We start from the raw sequence: 20,473 nt of genomic DNA on the forward strand, positions 1-20,473 counted from the left end.
TCCATTTCCTATCAAAGTCACAGTGGCGCCTCAAATCATATTTTCAGTTTGGAAAACATTGTTTTCTAGATTAAACCGTTATTATTACCAGCAAGGGGTCCCATCTAAGGAGAATCTCCGAGTCTGATTAGGGGAGATTCATAAATTTTAAATTCAAGATCATCCCAAATCAGATCATTCCATGTGTCCGTTGCTGGGCACTGGTGCCGCCGATTGGCCGTTTCCATTGATCCATCATCGTGATTTCCACTGTCTGTTCTCTTGCCGGTTTTTAGGTTGAACTTATCGTCCCCACCCACATTGCCATCTGCCTAGAAAGTATCGTCATTTCGGTCTTTATCGCGTCTTTTGACGGTTAGACCACGAAAGGAGACACAATTGTGTCTCCTGGGTCTCGGAAAAAACTGCTTTCCTAAAACCTCATTCTTCATTCCTGAATTAGAAGCCTATTTGGCTGCTTGCAACCTTTGATCCACGAAAGGGACCTTTCGGCGCTCTCTGAAGCTTTATTTCGTTCGAATTCAGGTGTCTAGGGATTTGGTGTTTACATGGTCTCTAAGGATTGAAAAATGAAGGAGCATGAAAAGGAGGAGCCTGTTTTTGAGATTGCGGTGGTAATTCCAAGGAGAGTCGTGCAGGAAAAAGATGAAGTCTCTGACTGCGTAAATGTCCTAGTGCAGGAGTTTAGGAAGGTCGGGTTTATAGTTGAGGGAGTTCATGGCATTGCAGAAGAGTTTATTAAGGTTAGACTTCTAAATGCTCTTCTGTTTATGCATTATTCAACCTCCTTTGCGTATTGAGTATTATCTTTATCATCTGGAGTACATTCCAGTCGTAGCAATGGAACGAATGCTAAGATCTGTTAGCAGTGCTAAAGGTCATTTCTTTTTGTTCCAATGTTTATTGGAGAAAATCGTAGACGGTCTTTTCTTCCAGCAGAAGAGTTCTGAACAAATTTTTTATGGGGTCGTATCTGCCTTTAATTTTTCTCCGTTCTTACTAATCTAAGGTTATATTTCCAGTCATTTGTCGACCTAAGCCAATATCTGTGATCTAGTGGTGGGGAGTCTGGGTAGTTATCATGCACCCCCAAAAGAAAAATGTTGAGTTGCTATAACCTGACCCTCGAATTTTTTAGCTGGCCGCACCTTTGGAGACGTTGGGAAGGGCTGCATATGAGCTACAGATCAAGAAACGGACTCATATAGGTGAAGTTCTGCAATTTCCATGAATTTTAAGTGTTCTTCCATGTCTTCATGTTTAGTTGCGAATGGATTGACTAGCATGTGGTTAATGAAATTTCTTTTTAATTACGTCACTGATTGTTCTCGTGTTCAATAGCAGGCATGGATTTGCAATTCCAGGTGGAGGGCGTTGATGCTTTTGTGAGACAACCCGATGGTTCAATTTTCAGTTGGTGTGAGCGATTTCAGTGCTACTATCATTTAATATATGGAATAGTGAGTTTTTTTATTATTATTATTATTTTTTAAACAAGGAAACCATTCTCTTCATCCGCCCCCCTGATAATTTGACTTAGCTGTAGTGTAATCAATTCAGGAAAGTGCTTCCATTTAAGTTGTCCATTAAATACCATCTTTTAAAGTTCGTTCTTATATTCATTAAGTTATACTTATTAATTTTTAATTATAGATTGATTCCGCACATGCAACTTATTATTGATAAGATGAATCGAACTTAAAAATCTATATATTCTTTTAAATTGTTTAATAGCTTTGTTGCTATGTTCAATTGCATGTCTGTTGAAAATAGCTGCCATGAAATGGCATTATTGTACATATTTCTTCATGAGCTCGTTGATATTTTTGCATCGCCTATACCACTTATATATCAATGGTAATTTGTAGGTAAACAGCACCGGGTCAGCCTTGATCCTTAAATTTGATGGAAAGGAAATCAGATGGGAAACTGGGGAGAACTTGCTTCGGAAATTGGAATCAGTGAACATTGTCAAGCAAGTCTTTCCTCTGCATGGTATTTTTACTTACTTATGCCGTCAATTCTATTCAGATTTGATGTTATATAAATTTAAGCTAAAATTGCTTTTGATTGATAGATGAAAAGAAGAGACATAAACTTCTCAAAAGCTGGGCACTTTATTGGTGGGATTTCACAAATCAACCAATCGATGAGATTTATTCTTATTATGGGGCAAAGGTGACTGTAACTCTGAGCTATAGAAAAGTGATTTGAAAATAATGTTGTCATCATTTAATAAAGGAATTAATAATCTGCAGATTGCGATCTATTTTGCCTTCCTTGGAATGTACACACGGTGGCTGCTCTTCCTAGCTGCATTTGGTCTGGTTTTGGGGTTCATTGATTTTGGGTAGGCCAAGTTGGCTGATGTGCCTATTTATGGCTGTTTCCTTGTCCAACAAAACATTAGTTTCACTAAGACTGTTACTTGATGTCTTCTAGGTCATTGCAGTTGGTAGTTTTACCCATTTTCTTTGTTGTGGTGATACTTTGGGCTGTAATGTTTTGTCAGTTCTGGAAACGTAAAAATTCTGCCCTACTAGCCAGGTATACTTTTTGTGTCCCTCTGTGTGTGTGTGACCATTGTATTTACTTCTCTATGTGCTTCATTCCCCTACTAAGGTTTTCCTTTGCACCTCTCTCTTCCTCCCCTCGGTGCTTTTTATTTCTTGATTGGATTCTGTAGATGGTCTATTGACTCTTCGGTTACAGCAGACCAAGGATATAAGATTCCAGGCAGCAAGGAAAGTTCCCTACCGCTACAAAATGAACTCATAAAATTATTAGATACTGATAAAATGAAAGGGAAGGAAGTATTCCAGAGACATGAGTGGTTTGGGCGACTCATGCGATTTAGAAATGATGCCATCATAATTGTCAGCATAATATGCCTCCAGTTGCCATTTGAGTTGGCTTACGCACATCTTTATGAAGTTATTGATTCTGATCTAATTAAGTAAGAATCTAAGATTTTACTCTTTTGAGCTTCTAATTTCTAGTTTTAAGTGAACATTTTATGCCTGCCTCTGTCAGGTTCTCAATATTTGCCATGTGTTAAATGCAATACTACATTGTTGTCTGTTCTAAATAAGGAAGATGATAAAGTTTTCCTGGCTACTTTATTTCCTCAAATTTTGAATCCGTTCTCACAAAGCTAGTTGTTGACTATTCTCCGGTGCCAAATTGACTTTAGAAACTGTACTGAAATCTGTGAAGCAATGTCATTTACGTTTTAATGATTCGAATTTCACGATCAAACATACCTGGTACCCTGTGCATTGCACAGGAGAGACAAATCTAGTATCTTAGATGGCACTTGTAGAAAAAGGCTGTTTACACTGACTAGTAGTCTATAATTATGTGTTAGACGTCTTTTTGACTGTCATGTAAGTTATTACGTTTTGTTCATTAAAATGATACACTGACACTAGTTTAACATTTGGGTTTCAGGTTTGGGCTCACCGCTCTTTATCTTTTCGCCATTCAGTATATCACCCAGTTTTGTGGCAAGGTATCTGTCAAACTTATAAGGTATGAGAACAATGAAAACACTGAAAAACGGGCTGACAGCTTGGTCTACAAGGTAATTATTGGGAATCACTTGATTTTCTGAGGCGCTTATTCCTACAACACTTGCAATAAAGGGGATTGCTTTCTTCTGCAGGTGTTTGGTCTTTACTTTATGCAGACATATATTGGTATTTTTTATCATGCTCTCTTGCATCGGAACTTTTTGACTCTTCGTAAAGTGTTAGTTCAGCGGCTCCTTTTGTCTGAGGTCACACACATTAGTTTTATATTTCGTTTTTCTATCTTCTTTCCTTCTTACGGTTCGATTTTCCCCTATAATTCCCCATGGTCCCTCTTTTTTCCACCCCTTGAGTTTTGTAATTGAAATTGAGGACGTTTTCCAGGTATTCGAAAACTTGTTGGAAAACATACTGCCTTATTTTAAATATAGCTACAAAAAATACCGGGTTCGGTAAGCCTTATCATCATTTGGATGTGGATTTTGCTGGATTTATTTCATAGACCACTGGTACAGTAGCTTATTGGGGTTTTGTTTCTGAAGACACAACAAGAAAAAAGAGAACGGAGAAATGACAGGGAAAATCCAGTTTACTCATAGAGCAGAGAAAGAATATCTTAAGCCTGCTTACAAAGCCAGCATTGGAGAGGAGCTTGAAGACGGGCTATTTGATGGTATCGAATCCGTCAAACCTACAAATTTATGATATTGACTTCTGAAACATTTGAAACGGAAGTTATACATTTAGATCCAGAATAAAGCTGTAATTGTTACGGTTGTACATTTCTCTTGTGAAAGTTGATTTCCCATTGACTATTGAAATCCAGTAAAAGGAACAACTTGTTCCGTTATAAACATTTGGCTTAAATGGTTTGAGAAAAAATACGTATGTGAGAAGCTTCATCTCTTGTAGTCTTGATTTGAAGACCGAAAAGCAAATGACTTGCATTTTATTAATAATTTTGAACCTGATCGCAGATTTCTTGGAGTTGGCATTGCAGTTTGGGATGATTATGATGTTTGCTTGTGCATTTCCCCCAGCATTTGCTTTTGCCACTGTGGTATGAATTCTTTTTCTTAGCTTCTTTGCCTTTAAACATTAATTTCATCATAATTAGCTTCTGTGAAGTTAATAACATTTAAGCTCCTTCATTGTTCAGAACAACCTTATGGAAATCAGAACAGATGCTTTGAAGCTGCTAGTAATACTTAGGCGGCCTGTTCCTCGTGCTGCTGCAACAGTTGGAGCCTGGCTCAACATATTCCAGGTATTTATTTTCAGGGCTTTAAGGATGTCGGTTGTGAAAGATGATAAAACGCCATCATACCATTAAGGATTTAGGAAAGTTTTATTGGCTGAGAAAAAGAGTTAGCGCAACTAGTCCTAAGTAATACTCTCTTTGGTCCTAAATATAAGATTCATTTGAGGATTTTTGCTTGGTCCTAGATATAATTTTCTATTTCCTGATGTCTCCTTTATTAATTTTCCCCCCCATAATACCCCAATTTATTGGAGCGTTTTTATCTATATGCATTAAATTCTAACCGTTAAATGGCAGGGTTATTTCTGGAAAAGCAACAAATTTTCTGCATATTAATTACAAATAACCAACTTACCTACTTTTTTAGATTCTACAAATTGGTTAACAGAAACTTATATTTAGGCATGAAGGGAGTAATTGCTTCTAGTGAATCGAAGGTAATTTATATTGGTGTCTGTATTGCATAATAAATAATGATTAAGCGGTCTGTTTTATATTTATACCGTTGGTGAGTCATGAGACATGAGGAAGTTTTATCATTATGTTGACCTAAGTGAATGAATGGTCTTGATGTTTGTACAAATACAATAACTTTATTTTAATATGAATGAGCAAAGCCACATCTTAAACGCATGATTTTAAAATGTCTCGAGGCTTTAAAATTTAAACTATGATCATGACTTATCATGAAGTTTGTTTCTAATACATGTTCCATTTTATTTGTCACGCTTATGAGAGGTCGTGTTTCATTTTACAGTTTCTCATAGTGATGTCTATCTGCACCAACTGTGCACTTTTAGTATGGCTATATGATCAGGAAGGAAAATGGAGTATAGAGCCTGGACTTGCAGCCATTCTAATTATGGAACATGTCCTCCTGCTGATTAAGTTTGGCTTCTCTCGCTTGGTTCCTGAGGTGGGTTCATCCCATTATGAGTTGCCATTTCAATTAAATAATTTAACAAAATCATCCCTTACACTTGACCACGAGTTTTTTGGATAGCGAGGATTGAACTGTTGAATGCTTAATGGTAGAGGTTGGGATAATCATGTCTCTAGATGGATTTTTCATCCGAAAAAGTTAAATTATAAGAACATCCATTCTCTGGTCGATAGGGTCTTTCTTTTGGACTACATGTTTTGTCCAATGTCAAAATTATGTGGGATAAATCACAGGAGAGGGTTATTTTCTCTGCAGGAGCCTGCTTGGGTCAAAGCAAACCGTGCAAAATACGCGACACAAGCACAAGATATGTGTTCCAAGAAGCTTTTGAGGACAATTTCTGGGAAGATGGATTTTGGTGAGTCGAAAAAGTTGCAGTGAATCATAAGGACTCCTTTTTTATACCACCCACATGATCTTTTAGGCCTCTTTAAATGAAAGAGAAAGGAAGATCATGTGGCTGGATCTTGCATATTAAAGAAGATAATTTGCTTCAGTTCATATGTTGTCTTTCTCTTTCCCACTTGTATGTGGATACAAAAACCTCACCTAGATTAGTTTAGTGTGAATGTGGAAATTACAGTTCAATCACCCTATCTATTGAACAGTGTGGAGTGAGATTTAAGGGGGACAAACAATATTTTATTGCCTCATCAGTTTAAAAATTTTGACAATGCAACTGTATAAATGAGATTTTGACTATATGTAAGGAATATTATATGTTGCCGTGCATATGAAGGTGTTTATAAATATAGTAATTATTTCCTTTTGAGTAATTACATTCCTTTTACAGAGATCACTAAATTGCATTGTTTTGTGTGAATAACTTTTATGTGAGTTGGTATTTATGGTGAATGACTGTAAAAATCATACTTAGGTTGAGAGAATTAAAGTTAATCAACTGTTCATACATGATACAGCCTTGTCAAATGAACCCTTCTCCCCCCTTTATCTGCCTTTTCCTCCCTAACAATTTGATCTCAGGCAAACACATCCTTGAGAACGAGTGGAAGAAATTTTTCATTAATCAAAAGATAGTCACTATGATCTAACATCAGATCTCAAAATTCTACATGCATTTTAAATGGTTTCTTTCCCTTCAGTTAGAAGTGTTACTTTTATGTCTTTATTTGGCTTTTGGTTTATTTTTAATTTAAAGTATTATACATTTAATAATTTATTCACAACTAAAATATACATTTAGTTTTTTAATTTTATAGAGTTTCAATTAGACCTTTTAACTTTAATAAACATACTTAGTCTTTTAACCATAAAATTCTAAATAAAAAATATAACATTAGAATCTTAAATGTTAATAAAATATTCTCAAATATTAGTATATTAAATTTAATTTTTAAAATAACCATAATTATTATTAAAAAAATATCATTTAATATCCAATAAATTTTATCATTAAACAATCAAATATATATTTTTGAAAATTAAAAAACTAAAATCAAACATATATAAAATTAAAAGACTAAATATATTTTAACTTTCATTAATTATTAATGCTTATGGTTAATCGTGAAAGCTCATGTAATTTGCTTCAACAATTAATCTGACACATTTGCTGATTTGCAATAGATGATAAATATTCCTATTGAAATATTGGTGTAATTTGACTATAAATTTCACATACATGACAAGAATATTTAAAAAAACAATTACCTACGATTTTCTGTCATAAATACTTTTAAAATTATTATTAAAACCGATCCGACGATTGGACCTTGACCTTGAACGACTCATTGCGGTCCCATTCCAAAAACACTGATAACACCACATGTTTATCTGTCCAACTGAATCACAACCTTTTTTAAATAAAGCAAATGCGAAGCTATATCATGTAAACAGATAGAAGGGAAGCATATCATGCCGCAAACAAATTAAACAAGTTAAAAACTATACCATTCGAGTTTCGATTTTGTATAGAAGGATAAGAAGCGCCTAGCGAGCTCAACTCAATATAAAGTTCTAGGAATACAAAAAGCAAAGGAACACTAGAGAGCTGAATGCAAGAAACTCTTCCCAATTCACTTTCTGCCACGGACCTTCACGGCCTGCCTGTTCCTCTTCTTGACACCAGACTTGCCAACTTTGAGGCTCCTATGAACAGCACTCAACCTTGCAAGGGCTGCCTTCTTAAGATCAGGCCTGTAGTGGTTGTCTGCCACCTATAATGCAAAAGGGATTCTTCGTCATGTTCAAAACAGAGATGAGGTCGAAGGTGCAACAATTGGAAAATGAAAAATCTGTGAAGTATCCACACAAACAAGCACAGAAAAAATGCAAGACAAGCAAATACAGATTGAAAGGTTAAAGTGCATGAACTTTTGGAAGCCAGAGTTGAAATGATCATTGGTGGGGTAAAACACTAATTGGCAAATAAAGGGGCGATCTTTCCTTTACGTTGTCCGACATAATTGTTGACACATTATAACCATCAATTTCGTGAGTACAAACATCACTGACGCTCTTTGTTAATGTATCACTGTGAAACAGCACACGGCTAAGCCGTGCAACCCATTTTCCTTGTATATTTACTGGGAGTAAGATCAAATACAAACAGATGTTGCGACTTGTTCGAGGCCATCATCAAAACAATTTGATAGGCACGGAGAATCGCGAGTTATTTTTGCCAACCTTCAAGGCACGATGCACCATTTATTTTTGCAATAGATGTTCTTGCTCTGCTAATTGGCTTTCACATTCACAACCAAACACTTGTCAAACAGCATGCACAAACACGGTAATAAAACAGAACAATAAAGCAAAACAGATGTAGCGACTTGTTCGAGGCCATCATCAAAACAATATAAAATCAATTTGATAGGCACGGAGAATCGCCAGTTGAGTTATTTTTGCCAACCTTCAAGGCACGATGCACCATTTATTTTTGCAATAGATGCTCTTGCTCTGCTAATTGGCTTTCAGAATCAAACCCAAACACTTAACAATACACACACAAACACATGGTATTGAAACAGAACAATAAAGCAAACTAGATGTCACAAAAATGCACCAAGCAAAACTGACCCCTTACTATCGATATAGAGACTATTTATGCAGATTAAATATATAGCCATATAGATGAGCAAGGAAAAAAACTTAATTTTTCATGTTCATTAGCAGATTTAATAATTAAATTTCACTGATGCCCTATGTTATATAGCAACTCCCAAACAACATTCACAAATAGCTTGGTATAGAATATGAGGAAGAGATCACTGGAGCTCATCAAGGCAAGTATAGAAGCTCAGAAGCCAAGCGTAACAAGCATATTTCATAGAAGAAATCCAACTTGCGGATTCTTCTTACATGTTAAAGGCTCATCACCGCAGGAATAAATATAGTCTTGATACCATTAAGTTAACAAGGTGTCAATAGACAGACGAGCAAAAACACATGCTCACATGTAAAATCAGATTACTTTCAACGAATTTATACTGACAACCACCTACCATGACCGACAGCGTCCCCCTTCTTGTTCATCATAATCGTTCAAACATATTCATCAATTCTAGCGGGTGAAACAACACCAATGCCCTATGTTATTCAGCCAGTTCCATACGAAGTTGACCAATAGCTTGTAAGATATCAAGAAGAGACAAGACGACACATAAAGGCAGCTCCAACAGCTCAGAAGCCAAGCGTAACAAGGATATTTCATTGAAGAAGCCACAACTTGGCACTCTTCTTACATGTTAAGGCTCATCATCACACGGGAGAAAACCAATCTTGTCACCCCAAAAAAAAAAGTTAACAAGATTTCAACTCATAGACTTTTTTTAAGGTTAAGTTTTTAAGTGAATAACTTGTTAGGTCTTTAAACATAACAACTTGGTTTACTTGCATATATAAACAACCCGTTTGTCAATTAATACCTGGTTTACCACAGCCTTTGCCATCCTTGGAAACTCCTTTTTCATGACAGATTTATGAAGCAAAGAAGCAGGCTTGTTCTGTTTCTTTGTCTTGGTAGTTGCAAGCAAGACAGATTGATCTTTACCAGCAGGTTGAATAGTGATGGTCTTCTTGTTGGCCAAACCTAACAACAAACACAAAAACTTTAAAAAAAATAATTTAAAAAAAAAACAATGCATATAGAGATCGGACAAAATGCAAAATTTCACTGCCAACTGAACCCTGAGTTCACTTCCCCACTCTCGAACAGAGGTATGCACTATCAAAAGATCAGATAACCTGTTTCCTATTCCATAACTCAAAAACAGTTTGCTATCACCGATAATACCCATTTCCATCCAAATTTAGCACTCCCCAAATTCTAATTACAAATGACATTTAAACACAACCCTTGTAGCCACAAATCAAATGCTTGTAAATGACTTGACGAAAAATGCAGCAATTTTTTGAAAAATACACAAGATTTACCAGAGTGCTTGAAAGTGTTGAGGTTGTAAAGATTATTGCTCTCTTTGCTGAATTGGACGCTCTGAGTGCCCCTACCAAACTCTTTAACCAAAAAAGAGTTGTTCTTCTTCACGATCTCCCATACGAGCTGCCCTGGTACTGTGGCCATCTTCTCTTTCAGCTGCAGAAACAGATCAAAATAATCAAAAATGCAATCGAACAAGCACTAGGCAAGCCCCAACTGCCTGCAAGAGGCAAAAACCCACCTAAGGGCTTCCGCTTGTTCAAGGCAGTGTCCGAGTGTGGGAGGAACGGAGGCTGTGACCATCTTTATAATAGAGAAACCCTAATTGTCATGCTCAATCCGGGTCCTGCGAGTTTGGCCCATTTCCAGTTCTTTGGATGGCCTTTTAAATAATTATATTTTCTAAAATATATTATAAATGATACTCGTACAAATTGTTATAAATTATTGCCAGAGAATAGCCCTCTAGATAGATAGAAATAAATAGTCTAAAAATTATTTGAATTATTTTTTCAAATAATTAGATTTATTTCCAAATTTTATATATTCTTATCAATTTTAGATTAAATAATACATATGTAAATTTAAAGTAATTATAATTCACTTGACGAAAAACAGAGACATTGATTATTAATTTATAGTGACCGAAATCATGATACCTCTAGTTGTAAATATACGAGGTAAATATTAAAAAATTAATTATTTATAATAAATATAAGCTTTTTGACATACGACTAACGACTTTAACCATTACCTCATTGTCAGAAAACCCTTTTTTTCATATGAAATCAATAGAAATAGTTACAAAAACAATTTATAAAATTTATATAAAACTTTGAAAAAGAAGTCACCTGTACTTTATATTTAATTTCAAAACAAAAACCCTAAAATCATATAACTTTTGCACAGTGAGTTTTATTTTTCAATAGGACTTCCCCTTCTGTTTCCTTTCCATTGATATTGATTGTAACTTGCAAATTAGTACGAACAAATTGCAAAAGAAATCAAGAATCAAGACCAGAGCTGACAACGGAAACAAATATTCTCACATGTTTGTATTCTTTTCAGCTGTGATTTCAATTTCATAGAGGTTTGAAATGGAGTATCACGTCCTGGACTCTAATACAATATGACAAACTATTATTGAACCTCTAAATCAACCTGAATTCATAACTCTTTTCAAGAACCTAATATCAGGTCACCAATACCTAATACTAGATCATCTTTACAACCTCCCCTAATTTTACATTATTTACAAAACCAAGAGAAGCCAAGGATAAAACTCCTACCCTACTCAGGAATGTCTTGAAATTGTACATAAGATTCCACCTTCATGGTAGAATATGTTGTGTTGCAAACTGAACTATATCAAATTCCCTCGAGATTATTATTAAAGAACCAAATCTCCATAAAACCCATTCACTGTAACTTCTTCCCATCATTGCCAGGTCAAGGGTTTGTTGCCGGCAATACACGGTGGGTTGGCCGAGCCAGACCATTCACTGCCTCGTTTATCCTACTAAATACTACTTTTAAGGGGATACAAGCTATGACAGGACCTTTGAACTTATCTACCACTGGTTTTCTGTCCTCTTCTGATTGCCTGTGACCCGTAAGTGATGACAGTTTCCGGATCTTTTTATTCAACAGCCCAGACTTCTTCGTTCTGGAAGATTTACTTGATGAAACACGCGGCAAATTCTTGCTGGGAAGTCTTCCACTGGATGAGTTTGGTTTAAATGCATGATAATTGCCACCGTTAGTCCAGTCACCTCCGATGCTGCTCAACATTTCATTACAATGTCCATCATTCAAGGGCTCAACTGTAAGAGGATGACCAACAATTGCTTTGCCATTCAATTTACTCATGAGAGAAACCAAAGGGACATGTTGTGGCCGGTAGCTGGCTTTAACTTCTATCTTAACATCGTATAACGAAGCATCGGAACAATGATTTCTTCCAGGAAAATCAGCCATCTGATATCTGGAGTTAACAGTAAACCTCGACTGGCGATAAGGAAGCAATCTCTGAGGTGTTAGAGATCCATCAGGCAATAGCTTTGCCTCTGTTGCACCCCTGACATGCTTGCTCAAGCCCCGGAACCCATCTAGTTGGCCTTCAGTAACCGATTTGCAATTGGTCTGAGATGAACAAAGGAATGAGGATGTCGGTGCTCCTGTGGTATTCCAATCAACTTTCTGTCCAGCACCTTGAGAGAATTCATCTGGGTTTTCCATGCCTGCTGAATATGCATTGAATTCACCATCCACATCCGCATAATTTCTTGAGACCTGTTTCCTATTTTTATTTGTATTTCTGGAGTTCCTCTTTCCTTTTGACTGCCACTTTGAACTACCTTTCTCATCACTATGGCCAATGTTATTATGACCAGCAGCTAGAGTCATATGACCAGCAGCCAGAGTCATACAACCAGAATCATTTTGGCCCTCGTTAGCTGACGACAAGGCTTCTAATCGACCACCATGACAAGATTCTCCCAGTGCACCATCTTGAGGCTTTTCAGATGAACAAGAAACAATAACAGGTGAAAAGCCTGGCAGAAGGAAAATTGTCACTACAAAAAGCTTGGCCACCCTAAAACTAATGAAATCATAGATTACACAAGGCAAAGAAGTAGCATAACCGAACTGCAGCAAAAGCAGAGAAGAAAAACAACAGAACTAAATTGTACGACTTCTAAATGAACATAAGAGTTTTACAGAGAAAAATATAGCAGAGAAGCAATTATATTGATACTTCAGCATAAGTAGGCATTGACATGCTCAATGGATCACTTTACACTTAGTCCATGTCTTGAGATCAACAAAGCCACTTCCAACAACCAGTATGTATTGATGACTTCACACAAAAAGTAACCATATTATAGCCAGATAGAACTTAGAAGCAGATAATAGTCTCCAAGGTGGCGGTGAAGCTAGCAAAGTTGGAATCATTTATTCCTGCTACATAAGAACATCAAGCAACTCAAGAGCAAAACTAGGGATCAATGTTTCTCAAACTTTATTGACAAACAAAGCAGCCCCGAACCAAGCTCATTCAAATTGCCTCATCCAGTATGCACGTTCATTTTAGTCACACTTTTAAGGGGTTTTCCAAGTCCCAAATGCTAAACATCAGATAGGATGCGAGCAGAGCAAACAGAATCTTAAAATCATATCAACTAAAAAAATTATGGGAAGAAAGATATTGAGAAGGAGGGAAATACAACATAGGGTTCAACACACTGGTCTAAAAACCTAAATCACTTCCGAATCCAAAAGAAGAAGCCACGTAAGAGGGAAAAATAAAGGAATCCTTATAACCAAAGCAACGAGGGTTGATACTAAGCTGTTGCAGAGTATTCAACTGAGAGTTGTAAACGACTTTGCATCACATAAAATAAAAATAAAAGACACTCAAGAACTCAAAATGCTAATCATTAAAGCATACCTGGAGTGTGCTTCTCCTCTCCCAAATCTCCAACAAATGGTACATCAAATAACTTATCCGAGGAAGCATCCCCAACCAACCCTGACATGCCAGAAGTCTCATTCTCCTTCACCCTGTGACTAATTTCAGAAGCATCACAACCATGTTCATGAACATTTAATGCAGTTCCATTATCACATGCTACTCCACTACCATCAGAATTGTGAATAGCCGGTGGAATACCTTTCTTTGACCCATTGGAATCCAATCCAGAAATTTTTCCATCAGATATCCCACAAAGTGGAGAACTGGTTGGATTCGGAAGCTGATCACAGATGACAGGAACTGATACCATGGCTGTACTCTCCAAAACCTTTGTTAATGGCCTGCGTCGGTTTTTCCTTTTCAAGAATTCATGAACATTTGCCACTTGTGATCTCTTTCTTTTCAGTGATGGACTAACCCTACTACCATTTACAGAAGTACCATTTGCCATGCAACTTCTGGTGTTTGAATTGCTTGGGGAAGCAGTTTCCTGTTGAACTACATCAGTTGTTCCTGCAGCCTGGGCCTTCCTTTTTGACACCACACCAATGCCCAGGTCCTCAAGTCCTCTCATTCTCTTGACTCCTTCAGTCCCATCATCTTCTGAGTCATTAGGGGTTCTTCTTCTCCTACCATGAACAGATTGCACCTTGGAAGAACCATTGTGATTCGGCTCTTCAAAAGATATACCAGATTGAGATAATTCTGGAGCTGAATTAGAATTGTCTTCAGAGTCACTGAGATCATCAGTAATATCATCATTATCATCACCAGAATTGGACACGACTGGTGATTCTCCAGTTACAACACCATGTTCACTGGCTGATTTATCTTCTCTGGAGAAATTTAATGGTTCCTTGCCCAGGCGAGCACCCTCAAGTTCAAGGGCATGGAGGATTGCATCTTCTCTGCGAGCATACTTCACTGCCTTCTTGTTTGCATTGGCTGCAGATGCCTTTGCTCTTTCAATGCATTCATTATACTCTCCACAACGGAAAGGTTTTACCCGCTTTGACTTTTCAAGATTATACCAATCCCTGTATCACAGAAAAGATTTCACCAAAAGGAGACCATGTAAATACATTAATAGAACTCTGCACCAACAGCAACAAATTCAAGAGAAATAACTGGAATCTGAATCACAGAAACCTAGGAAGACATGTATCTAACAGCTAGGAAAAGGTTACAGTGCAAAAGTACCTCACACCTATTAAAAAAGAATGCTACATCAAAATAATTGGCCACAATATTAGCACAACAAATCTTTCTTTCTAAAGTAGATTCTATTTATTTTAAAAGTTCATTTTTCCGGCTTATCAAGGCAGATACAAAGTAGACATCTTACACCCTAACATCTCAGCCTAGGACTGAAAGAAACCCATGGACAAGTTTTTTGGGCTGAAAGCATAAGATATAGGAATATCTATATAAGCCTGAATGCAAGAGCACCATATTTGATCACCTATTCCAAGACAGTGCAAGAATGTACAACAATAAATCAAAAGGAAGGAAAACATTTTCTGGAAATCTAACCCTTTGTTGCAACACCAATTGAATTCCATCCAATTAACAAAAGAAAAAATGTCATTATGAGTTTCAACAAAGATTACACAAAGGTCTCCAGCTACAGAGAGTACCACGAGACGACAATCGTAAAATGCCAACAACAAGCAGTAATCTACAGATTACACACAAACCTCAATGCATTATTCCACAATAATCGTTCAACCAAACAATTGACTAATCACTAGTTCAGATTATCTTATTTGGCAACACTTATTACAACTCCTACGTTTCATCAAAAATCAACACAAATTTAACCATGATGTGATAATAAGATATGAAGGCCATACTTGCAGCCATGTTTTGCATATGCACTTGCACTAATTATTAGATTCTCCTAACACACAATATAATCACAATGCAAGACTTTTATTAAACTGGGCTCTCAGGATAATACAATGACAATCGCACTAAGAGAAATATAGCTGGGGAACAAAAGGAAAACATTAGCTCATAAGAGTTATCCGCTCTTCTTGTATATCCATAAGGAACAGCTTTCTAAGAAGATAATACAATAACAGAGGACAAGGAATCTCCCTAAGAGAAATATATCTAGGGAACAAAAGGAATACATCGGCTCAAAAGAGTTTTCCACTCTTTTTGTACATCCATGAGGAACAGCCTTCTAAGATAACCATAAGCTGAAACCCGAAGGAAGCAAAAAAATAAAAACAATTCTCTCCAACAAAATTCATCCATAAAAACCACATGCCAGCCAGCAAAGTGCATAGTTAAAGGATGCTCCTTCTGGCTTCCAAAACTTCATTGCTAAAACATTATCTTAAATGGGATGCCAAACTTTACAAAGCTGCTTGGCAATCATGAAATGCGAAGAAAGATCACTAACTGTCTCTGAGCCCTAATACTGACTCGTCGAGAAACAGCCATGTCAGGCCTTAAGTCTAAAGTAGTAAAGTTACCTACCATATTTACATCCATAGCTCACTTCAGTCCAAACAAACCCTTTAACTTAGAAAAATGAAAAGAAAGACTTGAAGATGCAAAGGTTAGTGCAAAAAGGGTGAACTGATAAATCTTTTGATGGGAAACGGTTATGCCAACGCATTCTACCAGATATTACAACTTCGTGACAAACGCATTATCTCAGGGGGAAAAAAAAAGCACATAGTCATTTAGCTATATCAACGCGAGCGATACCAGGAACCAGATTTTGGAACTAGCAATTAAGACGGAAATGAATAGAAGTTGCAAACCGCAAAATCAAAATGAAGAGGGAGAAAAATTGAAAAAAAAAATACAAAACTTAAAGCAAGATTATTAGGTCAATAAAGTAGGTATAAAACAATAACAAGCACTCACACGCTTGCGTCCTCGCGACCTAACAGCTTAACTGGAGTGCCCGATCTCGGCGAAACCAAACAACTCTCAGACAATTCATCGAGGCCCATTATCCTGCCAGGCCACCAGGAACCATTGCGGCGACGGACCCAAACCAGACCACCGACCGACGCATCGATTTCGTTGGTGTTGGAGTTGGACTCTCCCGAGCTACCCATTTCCCAAAGCGAACAAAGAAAGAAAATCAAGAGCTTGAAATCGGAAAATAAATCTCAACCTGCCATTGATAAGTAGACGAAGTATAGAAAATGATCAAAAGCTTCCCTTTTACTGAAAGAAGCTCTCACCCTTCAAGCCTAAAATCCCAGAAAAGATAAAATGTTAAAAAAATCTGAGAAATTATAATCTTGCATGCCTAAAAAGAGAAGAGCAGAAAAACCCAGAAAAGCATAGCAAAGAGTACAAATAAAAAAACTGAAGAAATTGATTAGAAGAACAAGGCCAGCATACCCAGACAGAGCTGTGAGGATAAAACGGACAAACTCGGGGCACAGATGGAAAGGATTTATTGTGGATGAAGATCTAAAGCAGCAGTGGCACAGAAAAGAAGCAGAATGAAATCACCGCTGAAATAAGGGATCTAATATGCGTATTGTTTTTCAGCATCTGAGGCTTGTTTTAGGCATTTTTATGGACACACTGTAATAGTTTGCTGATTTTCCCACTAGCAGTTTCGTGCTGAGATTACACCAGAGGCTCATCCATGCCACGCACACAGTGCGAAGAGCGAGTGAGGTGGAGCGGAGCAAAGCACAGGTCCTGGAAATGGGAAGAGAGAGAGCTTCAGTTTGGATCAAACAAACCTTTTGGTATCTTTATGCCAAGAGAGACAGGGCGCTTATTTTCGCCGGAGAGAGAAAATGGATACTTGTATACGGTTCTACTTATACGGTAAAAGGAAGGGAAGGGTAAATATACATAATAAATACTGGAGAATATCGGGCCCGTTTTTTGAATACCAGATATTGAAAATTGAAAACCTAGAAAATAAAAATAGTGTAATAATAAAATAATGAAGGACCAAAAAAGCATAACAATAATGAAGATGTTATTTTTTTATCTTTGTCAACTGCTTTATAATATTTACAAAATTCCTCCTTCTGAATAAATATGTGTTTACTTTTATATATATATAAATTTGTTGAAGTATATTATTACATTAAAATTATGCTTTTTGAAAAAAATATTTGCATACATGTGCACACACATATTTATATAAATATATATATTCCTTTTTAGGGTTTTTTTAAGAACAAAGCAAAGGGCTTTCTATTTGACATATCTGTTTTCTTTATTATTTTTTTCGCTGGCATTGGGGAGATTATTTGTATAATATAATATGCATCTATTCTTAATATATGATCTAATTATTAACCTGATATTAGTTCTAAACATAAAATATATTTCTCATATTTATCAATTACAATCGAATAGAAGGAGAAGGGAAGATATTAAGAAAGATGATTGTGGTGTTTTAAAAAAATATGTCATATTTCTTATAATTAACTAACTTATCTAATTTTTTTAATATAATTAAATAGTTAAATAAGTTTTATGTTAAGAACTAAATGAGTGTGATATTTCATTGTCCTCAAAAAGTGACTCAAAACAAGTCAACTGATGTTGCTTTGCCTAAAAAAAGAAGTCAACTACTCGATTGTTCTTTATACTATCTCCACTCTTAAATATAAAGGCTAATTAATTTATTTGAATAGATTAAGAAAATGAATTAATTAGTTGTTTGTAATAAATAATGTTGTCTTTTCTAAAATATCCTTACTAATCAAGTTTATTAGCTAAAACTACTATTATTAAAAGGACTATCTTGGAAAAAAAATAAATATGAGAGATAAAGTGGATTGAGATTTTATATTTAGAGTTAAAATAAGAGTAAAACGAAGTCTTATATTAAGGAGTAAAGATAATATTAAATAAAAATATATAAGAGAGAGGAAGAGCATGATAAGAAAAATAAGTGATGGCAAAAAAAAAAAGATAAGAAAAATAATTGGGTGTGAATTGTCAATTGTGAGTGAGTGACATTTTTTTCCATTAAAACGGTGAAAATGTTGCAAACTTAAAATATACAACAGTTATGTTTATGACCAGGATTTTATACTCTCGTATAATTTTTTATATAAATGAAAAAATTTATATTTTATAGTAATATTAATATGACCAAGGTCCAAGGGAGGAATTCTTAGGTACTCTCAGAGTACCACTTAACTCATGCTCTGACCAATATAATCGCGCTAATTGTTCGAAATATTATCCGAAGTGGAATCATTTTAATTAAAATATTATCATAAATGTTTTCTGAAAAAGCAGGCATTTTCACTAGCGCGACCTTCTCTCTCTTCCATTGTTGTTCAGTCCGGTCTCCCTCCTGCTTCCCCGCCGGCATAAAATTTCTTCTTCATATTCGCACCCCAGCCGTCTCCCTCTTCAATCATTAATCTGATTTTTTACCCGCCTCACCCCTCTCTCTCCCTATTTTAATTTCACCTCCGCTCCTTTCTTCTTCGTTTTCAAGAACTGAAAAAGACATACATGACCTAAAAAAATAATAGAAATATATAAAAATTAAGAAACTTTTTAATTTCTGATTTTGTTGTAAGATGCCATCATCATCTTTTTGCATTCCTTGATGGATCTGGTAGAGCAATAGCCCCTGACCTGTAGATCTCACCATCGTTTTTAGCATCCTGTCGCTCGTGGTCTGAACTTTGTTTGGTTTTATTCAGCTCTTGTAGACAAAGCTGATGAGAATGGGCCATCACGAGAAATGCTATTACGAGTGTTTTGAGAAGAGTATGCAGACTTTGAGAGCAGGGAATGATATGGGAGTGATGGACGACGCAATGGGGTAAGAAGAAGAAGGAACAAAAAAGGCAACTTGAATCAAGGGACGGCGTCGGCTGTGAGGCGGAGGGAGATGGGATTGAACGACGATAGAAGAGAGAGAAGAATGTGCTGTTAAAGATGCCAGCTTTTTCAGAAAAGATTTATGACAATATTTTAATTAAAATGATTCCACATAAGATTATATTCTGAACAGTTGGCTCAATTGTATTGGCCAGCGCATGAATTAAGTGGTACTCTGGGAGTACCTAAGAATTTCTCAGGTCCAAGGTGGATGTCTTGACTCTTGGGCAAATGCACTTACTCTGACCCTGTGATGTCCGGTTATAAAAAAAAGCTTGTGCTTTGAAATATAAAAGAAGAATGATAAGTAAACACCATGCAAGGGAATTAATACAAAAATAAGATTGAGTTTATAACTGAAATTCCTAAATTTACAACTCAAATTTTTATTTTTATCACTTTGAGGTCCTTATCTTATATTAATTTTTTATGAAGTTTTTAATTGTGATTATTCTAAAAGCAATTTTTTCTCGAGGCTGATGGTTACTGATCAAATATCAACTGTATAATGAGCAAGTATTTACCATTTACAAATTATAAATAACAAAATAACCGTTCATATAGTTGATCTCGGATTTTGTATAACCTTTCTTAATTAACTTCTAACCATGAGAAATATCTATTTAACTTCTAATTAAATCCAGATAAAATACTAAAATTCATGTTTAAACCTCCACTTTTAGCAACTTCCTTTTCAAGCTAAGAGGACTAATTGCAAAATCTTGCTAAATAAGTTGCCCTCAATCCCCCCCCCAAAACAACCTCTTTTTCTCCAAAGTCAAATATGTCAGTGACTAGTTGCCATCTGCACCAGTGATTGGCGCTCCGATGGTTACTATTAGCCGTAAGTGGAGTGAAAATTGGTCCCTGGTAGATGTGGCTTCATACAAAAATGAGTTGGCTTGGAAAAAAGAAAGAGTGGAAGTTGGGTTACTTAACTAAATTCTGAAATGCCTAATTAATTTTGCTAGTCTCATTAGGGCTTCAATAAAAACGTAGGTTCATATTCAAATTTTAA

General features: G+C 36.0%; 3 protein-coding genes, 3 non-coding genes and 1 pseudogene across 9 annotated transcripts; 1 reads left to right on the forward strand and 6 right to left on the reverse strand.

Annotated features, from left to right (window-relative positions):
* The first annotated feature begins 483 nt into the window (after nucleotides 1-483).
* On the forward strand, nucleotides 484-6,500 carry LOC114715562 (anoctamin-like protein At1g73020). The gene is made up of 16 exons (XM_028900428.1): nucleotides 484-743; nucleotides 1,139-1,208; nucleotides 1,345-1,460; nucleotides 1,869-1,995; nucleotides 2,078-2,178; nucleotides 2,259-2,350; nucleotides 2,443-2,547; nucleotides 2,687-2,956; nucleotides 3,451-3,583; nucleotides 3,665-3,778; nucleotides 3,915-3,982; nucleotides 4,073-4,203; nucleotides 4,508-4,590; nucleotides 4,690-4,797; nucleotides 5,549-5,707; nucleotides 5,990-6,500. The coding sequence occupies exons 1-16, from the start codon at nucleotides 570-572 to the stop codon at nucleotides 6,113-6,115; spliced, it is 1,977 nt and encodes a 658-aa protein (XP_028756261.1). The 5' UTR covers nucleotides 484-569; the 3' UTR covers nucleotides 6,116-6,500.
* Nucleotides 6,501-7,523: 1,023 nt separating this feature from the next.
* Nucleotides 7,524-10,385, reverse strand: LOC114715561 (60S ribosomal protein L28-1-like). 2 transcript variants are annotated; one of them, XM_028900427.1, is made up of 4 exons: nucleotides 10,370-10,385; nucleotides 10,130-10,284; nucleotides 9,622-9,785; nucleotides 7,524-7,911 (listed from the first exon to the last, which is right to left on the reverse strand). In XM_028900427.1, the coding sequence occupies exons 2-4, from the start codon at nucleotides 10,275-10,277 to the stop codon at nucleotides 7,771-7,773; spliced, it is 453 nt and encodes a 150-aa protein (XP_028756260.1). In that variant the 5' UTR covers nucleotides 10,278-10,284; nucleotides 10,370-10,385; the 3' UTR covers nucleotides 7,524-7,770. The 2 variants fall into 2 exon arrangements, with proteins under 2 accessions (XP_028756260.1, XP_028756259.1); XM_028900426.1 differs by lacking the exon at nucleotides 10,370-10,385 and having other exon boundaries at nucleotides 10,130-10,348.
* On the reverse strand, nucleotides 8,306-8,428 carry LOC114715567 (uncharacterized; annotated as a pseudogene).
* On the reverse strand, nucleotides 8,516-8,654 carry LOC114715566 (small nucleolar RNA snoR86). The gene has a single exon (XR_003737559.1). It is a non-coding gene; the product is annotated as a small nucleolar RNA snoR86 (small nucleolar RNA).
* Nucleotides 8,989-9,079, reverse strand: LOC114715564 (small nucleolar RNA R24). The gene has a single exon (XR_003737557.1). It is a non-coding gene; the product is annotated as a small nucleolar RNA R24 (small nucleolar RNA).
* On the reverse strand, nucleotides 9,372-9,461 carry LOC114715565 (small nucleolar RNA R24). The gene has a single exon (XR_003737558.1). It is a non-coding gene; the product is annotated as a small nucleolar RNA R24 (small nucleolar RNA).
* A 772-nt stretch (nucleotides 10,386-11,157) lies between the features above and the next one.
* Nucleotides 11,158-17,170, reverse strand: LOC114715557 (uncharacterized protein At1g51745). 3 transcript variants are annotated; one of them, XM_028900423.1, is made up of 4 exons: nucleotides 16,981-17,170; nucleotides 16,492-16,680; nucleotides 13,585-14,645; nucleotides 11,158-12,688 (listed from the first exon to the last, which is right to left on the reverse strand). In XM_028900423.1, the coding sequence occupies exons 2-4, from the start codon at nucleotides 16,578-16,580 to the stop codon at nucleotides 11,583-11,585; spliced, it is 2,256 nt and encodes a 751-aa protein (XP_028756256.1). In that variant the 5' UTR covers nucleotides 16,581-16,680; nucleotides 16,981-17,170; the 3' UTR covers nucleotides 11,158-11,582. The 3 variants fall into 3 exon arrangements, with proteins under 3 accessions (XP_028756256.1, XP_028756255.1, XP_028756254.1); XM_028900422.1 differs by having other exon boundaries at nucleotides 16,492-16,747; XM_028900421.1 differs by having other exon boundaries at nucleotides 16,492-16,826.
* Between the last annotated feature and the right edge of the window lie 3,303 nt (nucleotides 17,171-20,473).

The sequence above is a fragment of the Neltuma alba genome, unplaced genomic scaffold, assembly GCF_004799145.2.
Source record: "Neltuma alba isolate B1F8T4 unplaced genomic scaffold, ASM479914v2 tig00011599_pilon, whole genome shotgun sequence".
In the NCBI taxonomy this organism is placed as follows: domain Eukaryota; kingdom Viridiplantae; phylum Streptophyta; class Magnoliopsida; order Fabales; family Fabaceae; genus Neltuma; species Neltuma alba.